Source organism: Anneissia japonica, unplaced genomic scaffold (assembly GCF_011630105.1).
Source record: "Anneissia japonica isolate Jap-2015-1 unplaced genomic scaffold, ASM1163010v1 scaffold724_len3256291_cov202, whole genome shotgun sequence".
NCBI lineage: Eukaryota > Metazoa > Echinodermata > Crinoidea > Comatulida > Comatulidae > Anneissia > Anneissia japonica.
The window spans coordinates 2,775,055-2,784,267 of record NW_022744966.1 but is presented as its reverse complement, the minus strand read 5'-3'; the positions used below and the strand labels follow the sequence as shown (position 1 = coordinate 2,784,267).

At 32.1% G+C, this 9,213-nt stretch overlaps 1 protein-coding gene across 1 annotated transcript in view; it reads right to left on the bottom strand.

The window, feature by feature from the left end:
- Positions 1 to 989: 989 nt before the first annotated feature.
- LOC117119818 (ribosome biogenesis protein NSA2 homolog) overlaps positions 990 to 9,213 on the bottom strand; it is a gene marked incomplete in the record, with an annotated part of 24,511 nt that continues 16,287 nt past the window's right edge. Inside the window, 2 exon segments of the mRNA XM_033264752.1 lie at positions 990 to 1,286; positions 3,630 to 3,681. Coding sequence (XP_033120643.1) covers positions 1,219 to 1,286; positions 3,630 to 3,681 — 120 coding nt within the window.

Sequence of the window (9,213 nt, the reverse complement as noted above, 5' to 3'; positions counted from 1 at the left end):
GGTCAGCTCAGCTTGTGCACCGCGAGGAGTGCTAGGCCCCTATCACAATTCGTCCAACCATGGAGGTAATATTTAAACGCACCTTCACAACAGAAGTGTGTCACATAGAAAGTAACCAACTTCATGCCGGTTAAAATCAAATCAGATGACGTCATAATCATGGAAAAACAAAAAAAAAAATCATTTTTCCATGATTATGACGTCATCTGCTTTGATTTGTCAAAATATGTTGTTATCGCATAACTGATAAATCGTTATCAAATCGTGTAAAAACTTCTCTTATTTCTTTTGTTTTCTATATGAACAATTGCTTTTTATCTTTTTTATCGTTATCGTTATCGTTGAAGTATAAACAGGCCTTAATGCCTACTAACCGAGGTTATCGCGATAAAAACCAAATGTCGGCAAACTTTTTCCTGATGTATGCGCAGATCAAAATTTGGACAAAAAGCGACTCAAAACTGGTGGTAGGGGGTATATGTTTTATCGCGACAGCTTACATTTTCTATCTAACCGAAAAACAAACATTTCTCACACAATTACATGTCCACCAGTACCTCTTGGGCACAATGTATTCCCGCTGCGAGGTACCGTTGAGGAGCCTATTTGTTTACAGACACACAGACAGGTTGTTGCCATACATACACACACACATTTCACATCTGTATCATCCCAATAGTTCCTTTCTGACTTAATAATAATAATAATAATAGTAATAATAACAATGATAATAATAGTAATAATAGTTATTATTATTGTTATTATAAGAATATAAACATTGTACACTGTGTGTGCGAGCAATGTAATTTCCTCTTACTTTGACTTTTATATCCCAATGTAATATTTTCCCGAATTCTGAATCGCACATAAATGTTATTGTCAACGTCAAGCACTATCAACATCCAGATATTCCGTTTGCACATCAGCATCAATTGTATCATAAATATTTTTTTCACTGAAGAAATCTCAAAAACAAAAATTGAGCCATCTCAGTTCAAAGATCAGCATTGTTTATTCATTCGAAAAAAAATTAAAAAATTAGATATTTTGCTTTCCTTTGTTATTTTTTTTTTATGTTCCAAGTAGGTTCGACTACTAGTACTTGTAACTGTACTTGATTTTATATTTCAATATTGTAAACATAAATATTTTTGAGTTTTGCTGGTTTTTTTTTTGGTGCTTTTAATGTTTTTCTCTTCTTGTAGGCCTATTTGTTGTCTATACCAGTAGCACTGCATTTATACAGCCATCATTCTCTGGATTATTAGTTACTTGTGCATATTTACCTGTATGATAAAATAAAAATAGAGAAATTTCCTGAGGAAATGATAGCATAGTAGCAGTAATAATATATATTATTTGAATAATAACAGAATGAAAATAAAATTACAAAAAATAATGAAGCATAACATATGAATTAATAAATGACATATTCCTTCTACATATAAAAGTCTTTGTTCTGATTTTTTCCTTCTACCCCGTTTTTTTCACAGGGTTTTTTTTTAACCTCCACTTCATTTTCTGTGCTTGGATTGCCATTTGTCACCAAATGTCATTCTACATATGTTTTGATAACTGGTAATTTACTTTTTATAAAGTTTTCCAAATGCAAAATTACCGTGAAATACTTCGCTGTCAACCTATATTATTATTATTATTATGTATAAACTTTATTTCGCAAATTCAATGCATATACACAAAACAATAAAATAGCAGTATTTAAATTGGAAATATATTAATTTAAAATGTCAGACCAGCTTGACATACAATTTAGAATTTACTCAGGTTATTGTTAAATATTCTTGGAATCGGCGCGTTATTGTATTATTATTATTATGTATAAACTTTATTTCGCAAATTCAATGCATATACACAAAACAATAAAATAGTATTCAAATTGGAAATATATTAATTTAAAATTTCAGACCAGCTGACATACAATTTAGAATTTACTCAGGTTGTTATTGTTAAATATTCTTGGAATCGGCACGTTATTGTATTATTATTATGTATAAACTTTATTTCGCAAATTCAATGCATATACACAAAACAATAAAATAGCAGTATTCAAATTGGAAATATATTAATTTAAAATGTCAGACCAGCTGAAATACAATTTAGAATTTACTCAGGTTGTTATTGTTAAATATTCTTGGAATCAGCGCGTTATTGTATTATTATTATTATGTATAAAATTTATTTCGCAAATTCAATGCATATACACAAAACAATAAAATAGCAGTATTCAAATTGGAAATATATTAATTTAAAATGTCAGACCAGCTGACATACAATTTAGAATTTACTCAGGTTATTGTTAAATATTCTTGGAATCGGCGCATTATTGTATTATTATTATTATGTATAAACTTTATTTCGCAAATTCAATGCATATACACAAAACAATAAAATAACAGTATTCAAATTGGAAATATATTAATTTAAAATGTCAGACCAGCTGACATACAATTTAGATTACTCAGGTTGTTATTGTTAAATATTCTTGTAATCGGCGCGTTATTGTATTATTATTATGTATAAACTTTATTTTTAGCAAATTCAATGCATATACACAAAACAATATCCAGTCCCGGATACATTTTCTCGCAATTTACATTGGCAGATCTGGGGAGTCCGGGGTTCCTACCCCCTTCCCCTGGGAAAAAAAAGAAAGAAAAAATTTAAAAAAAAAATATTCTAGACCTACCTTTTTAGGATCCGTGAACTGAATTTTTTTGTTTTTTACAATATGAAAATCCGACAAGTCCATTTTACAAAGTATTTTAACCTTTTGTTTAGTTTGTGTCTTTGGTAGTCTAAGATCCAAGGATCAACATCTTTTAACCAGAATTGTTAAGCAAGCATCCAGAATTATTTGTGTTGAGCAAGCTCATCCGGATATTTTATACAATAACTTAGCTTTAAAGAAAATCAACTCTATATTATCTGATCGTACTCATCCGCTTTTTAATAAATTTGTGAAAAGTAATAGAAGCAATCGCATATTACAACTAACAGATATGGAAAGTCATTCGTTCCTACTGCAATTATATTTTATAATGTTTTAGTGTAATAACTGTCTCTTATACACATCTTTATTGTATTATTATTATTATGTATAAACTTTATTTCGCAAATTCAATGCATATACACAAAACAATAAAATAACAGTATTCAAATTGGAAATATATTAATTTAAAATGTCAGACCAGCTGACATACAATTTAGAATTTACTCAGGTTGTTGTTGTTAAATATTCTTGGAATCGACGCGTTATAAATTTCTGCATATTTTTATTATTAATATTATTATTAATATCAGCATTACTACTAACGCTACCAATACCACCACCATTACTACTACTATTTTTATTATTATTTTGCAATTTAATTTTTTTACCATTTCGTTGGGTGAAGCCAAATGACATAATACCTTCCCACAATGCACATCGTGTGAATACTTGTTTCTTTCATTAGACCAATGTACTTTACAGTTCATGGTTACAAGGTACAATATTCAATAACATGCTTCTTTAAATTATGAATATAGGCTTATATACCTTTTGTTAATGTTTTTCCCTTTCTATGCATCGTTGGAAATAATTGACTATTATTATCTAATAAACTTACCCCAAACAACTTTTCCACCTTGTGTTACAAGACCTAGTTCACTGACATTAACCTGCAGGAAATTTAAATAAGGATGAAGAAATAAAAACATAAAAATGTTCAGGGGTTTAGATAAAAATGAGGCAACAAGCCACATCCAAGCCAACCAGAAAAAGAACAGATCAGGATATTATTATTTTCATCTGGTCACCTCTAGATGGCTGGAAATGGTACTCTCAGACCTATATTTAAATTACCGTAGACATTTCTTTATTCTCCATTTAACTTATAATTTTGAATAATTTAGGAGCCAATTAGAAATCAACATTTTTTGGGGAGAACACAAACCCCCCTTTCTTTTTGGAATTTATAGATTCATGTGAAAAGAATAGGTACTGTATGCAATAAATTTTTTTCACGCTGCACTTTTAGGTTGCTACGATCAAGAGGAAACAGTCATTAAGAAACTGTAGGTAGCGGTAGCTTTTGCTACGAAGGAACGAGAATTCCAAACTAATGAATGTGCAAGCGCAGTTACCAAAGGACGTTAGTGAAATATGTATAAAAACACAGTGAGCATGTGCATGGAAATGCTAGACAGCAAGTGAGCATGTGCACTTAGTGACGTTATCGAGCTATGTCAAGCATGCGCAGTTACCAAAAAGACGTCTCAGGAACCAAACAGCGTCTGCGAGGAGGGTATGAAATTGGGAAAAGTCACGTTTTTTTATGCAATAATTAAGCATGCGCAACTCAAGCTAACGCGATCATGCATGGCTATGAAAAATTGAAAAAAATAAGAATTCTGGTCGAAAAGCCTTGGCTATCAAAGGCACAGTGTATCAAGAGTGCATCATATAATTGTCAGGAGAATTGTAATTTTGCAAACAACAGTTTATTTATAGACCTACATTGACGATCCGATAAAAAAATAACCAGAGAAACTGATGACACAACCTACATCAAATCATATATCACTTTCTACATTTCTAATGTGAAGTACTCTTTAGTATGTTTTTTTTTAATTATTTTAATCCTGTGATCGCAATGTAAATAGCTTCGTGGATATTGGTACACCAGTTGTAAACCAATTCCATCTGTAGGCTATTTTTATGTTTATGTGTCATAACATAAAAGAAATGCATTGAAGATGATATACCGTAGGTCATTCTCAAGTATACATTAATTTTAATATTAAGTTTGGAAATACAAACCAGTCATAAGTTAAAGATGTTGCAACATTTTTTTATAGGAAATACATGCTTCACTTCACAGCAATCGGGATTTGTTTCTTTATTCTAATCTAAGGGGGGCCCCCTCCTTTTTTGGCAGAAAATACATAATGTCTATGCAGATTTTCTATGAAATGCAAGAAAAACAAGAGGGAAGAAGGGGGAGAGGGAGGGAAAGGAGAGTGTATATCCAGTCCCGGATACATTTTCTCGCAATTTACATTGGCAGATCTGGGGAGTCCGGGGTTCCTACCCCCTTCCCCTGGGCAAAAAAAGAAAGAAAAAATTTTAAAAAAAAATATTCTAGACCTACCTTTTTAGGATCCGTGAACTGAATTTTTTTGTTTTTTACAATATGAAAATCCGACAAGTCCATTTTACAAAGTATTTTAACCTTTTGTTTAGTTTGTGTCTTTGGTAGTCTAAGATCCAAGGATCAACATCTTTTAACCAGAATTGTTAAGCAAGCATCCAGAATTATTTGTGTTGAGCAAGCTCATCCGGATATTTTATACAATAACTTAGCTTTAAAGAAAATCAACTCTATATTATCTGATCGTACTCATCCGCTTTTTAATAAATTTGTGAAAAGTAATAGAAGCAATCGCATATTACAACTAACAGATATGGAAAGTCATTCGTTCCTACTGCAATTATATTTTATAATGTTTTAGTGTAATAATTATTTTAAACCTACAAACTGATTTTTAACTGAGGAATTCTGTGTTTATATTTGTCTATTTTTGTTGTTAACATGTTGTATGGTCAAGGCCAAATGAGTTTTCCCATTGTGGGATAAAAATTTTTTATTGAACTGAATTGAATAGAATATATAAATCAAAATTTCCTCAAAGAAGGTCCCTGACCCCCTTTTCTTTTTGGAGTTCACCTATTCATGGAAAAAAGAATATGTATGCAATGTATGTACCTGATACACACATACAGTAATAGGGCTATTTACTGTAATGAGAAAAATTTACCTGACCGTTTTTAGGAAGAGAAAACCTTGAATTTTGAAGAACTTTAAAAGACACTCCAGAAGACAGGAAAGCTCATTTTTCGCCAATTAGAAATCAACATTTTTCGGGGAGAACACGAACCCCACTTTCTTTTTGGAATTTATAGATTCATGTAAAAAGAATAGGTACTGTATGCAATTACTCAATTTTTTTCACGCTGCACCTTTAGGTTGCTACGATCAAGAGGAAACAGTCATTAAGAAACTGTAGGTAGCGGTAGCTTTTGCTACGAAGGAACGAGAATTCCAAACTAATGAATGCACAAGCGCAGTTACCAAAGGACGTTAGTGAAATATGTATAAAAACACAGTGAGCTTTTATGTATACTTTATACAGTAATAAAGTGCGCCCTCTCTAATGAAATTAGTTTTTATACTTCGCATCTCGCACACTGCGGTCGATCGAGTAGGCCTGAGATATGTTTGTTTAATGGTCAAAATCTCGGTTAGAATCATTTTTTAAACAGATTTGAAATAATTCCTAGAAATATTTTATTTTATTAAATATTTTTTATGTGTGATAACATAACCTAAATCGAGGTAAGGCTAGGCCTAGCTAGCAGTGTTAAATAGGCTAATGTTTTTGGCGCCTACTATATTTCTTCACAGACCTATCGCAAAATCAAACATGAAAAATCCATCTACATTATTTTTTGTGTGGAACACAAAAAAATCAAATCTCAGTCTTACATTTTTTTCATGTTTAGGAATGTCTAAATTCAGTTAAACCAGCAATTTCGTATTATATTTAAAATTTTTTTTTTTTTTCTCTTTTGTGGGAGTTACACCCACTTTTATTTCATTTCTCTTTTCTTAGTTTAATAACAATTTTTTTTTTTTTACACATGAAATAATGACATAACGGTAATTATAAAGGCCATTGAATAATAATAATAATGATAATAATAATAATAATAGTAATAATAATAGTAATAATAATAACCACTTTCTTATAATTTAACATCCATTAAAGGTTAGTCCCTTTAAAGCTGCATAAACAGTAATTCGTAGTTTAACATTATTTTCATTATAATATTTTGAATAGATTTGTTTTTTCTCAAATAAAACTTGAATATTAATACAAACTTGCTTAAATATTTTTTACTTTTTTTCCTTAATTTTTTGTTTCTTTCAAATCAAAGTATCTGACGGTTCATCACTTCACACATGCACAAATAATATAACAGACAAACAATGAAGTACAAAATGACAGGTTAGATATACTGCCACATACATACATATATATACATACACAAACACACACATATATATACATATACATGCATATACATATATATACACATACATGATTACGGTTCATCAATGATCGGATTGGTACTCTTATTTCTTTATGGCTCATTATTATGATCCAAGATGTGCAGTATGCTATGAGGTAGTAATTATCCCATATTGAAATTGGAATATATCAATAATAATATTTCATGAAATAACAAACAATAATCAATCAATAAATTCAGTTCATCGAACCACAGTCGGCTTGTGAATAAATAAAACCATTTGTTTATACAGTACAGTCGTTTATAAAGGTGTACAGTATGTAGTTTGAACACTTTACATTAACAATATTGCTAGAGACCATATTGATACCTAATAATTTTTTGTTTATTGAGTGCGTATAATCCATCTTTGCCTATGTTTATCATCTGAATGTATTCTAGCTTCATTATCATATTGACTTTTCACACTTGAATTAATTTGCAAAATAAGACCCATGGATCTGTTGTTACTGGTATAACCTGTTTGGATAAATTGTATAAGCTGCTTTTGCAATTAATTCATTAGTGATGTCGTTTTTTTTTGCTATACCTAATACAACATTTTTGAAAGTAATATTAATCTTAATTTTAAATATAGATGCAACATTATTCCAATAGTTTCCTAGACTTTTGCACGTCATTAACATATGTTCTTCATCAGTAATCGTTGCACAATGTACACACAATGGTGAATCATCTAATTTCCATTGATATAACCTTTTCTTAGTTGGTAAAATTCTATGTAGTAATTTAAAGTTAAATTCAGCTATTTTTGGAGTCTTTATCTCTTTAACTTGTTTTGTCCATACTTTCTCCCAATCAATATTATTACCTGTAAATATCTCATTCCATTTACCTTCACATTTTGGTTTTAATGAGCTTGACTTAGGCCTGAATTTAGGAGATATTCCCATGACTGAACCATGTCGTAAAGACACTAGGCGTTGCCGCAAAAAGGGAAACCCTAAACCAAAGAAGAGAAAGGCCTCAACTGCCGAATCGGCGGTTGTATTGTCTAAAATATCAAAGTTGGAAAATCAACTTGAGCTCCTGTTGCAACAGCAATCCAGCAGCAACAGTCTACTCTCTCCGACTCGGAGATGTTGTGTAGGCCAAGGCCTAGGCATAATAAGCCTAATGATAATATAAATGTTATTTCGTCTTCAGACACTGATAATGACGGTAACATTAGTATTCTCTGTCCTAGAGACGATCGAGCCGAGCCACTTAGTAGTGGTGAGGAATATCATTCCCCAAGGGGAAAAGATAACAGCAGGAGTAATAATACTCATACTGTTGGCTCTGTTGTTGTAGGAAGAGGGGACACCCCTGCAGACAACCATACACTGCTGAATAAATTCAAAGCAGTTAAAACATCTTCAGCCAGTATTCCTGCGGAAATTGCCACGTCAGTTAACAGCATGTTACTGTAAGTGAAAGGCTGGACAAAAAAGTCATTCAGGAGACTTGTGAAAAGTACTTGGCCCCGGAGAATACTCCGAATCTGGTTGTACCACATGTTAACCCTCCTATATGGGACGGACTTGAGAGGAGCCCTAAAACAGCTGATTTGGGTTTACAGAGAGTGTAAAAGAGTATCGTTGCAGCTTTGTCTGCTTTCTCGAGAGAATTGGCTTCTGAACCCTCAAATGCTCAAATTGACATAATGGCCTTACTAGGTAATGCCAATAGACCTTTCCGGGCTGTCAATCAAACTCCCAAGTAACCAATCAGAACAAGGCATATACGCGCTGTTTACAAACACGTTTTCCACACAAACACACACAAGTTACGAGTTTGTGCAGTGCGAGAAGCGACGTCGATGATATGACTATGCAGTAGGAAACCTTTACCATGAAGCCAAAAAAAGAGAAAACAAATTGCCTAGGCCTACTGTCAGTGGAATATGGCTTGTGGAAGACGCCATGTCCTATATTTCAACAGGGTTTACAAGCATACAGCTCAACGGTAGGATTTCATTTATTTAAGTTAAGTGAGGCCTACAAAAATAATCGGGTCGCGTCGGGGTTGGCCTAGCCATAGGCCTATTCCGATGTCGATCTTCTCCAATGCCTAGG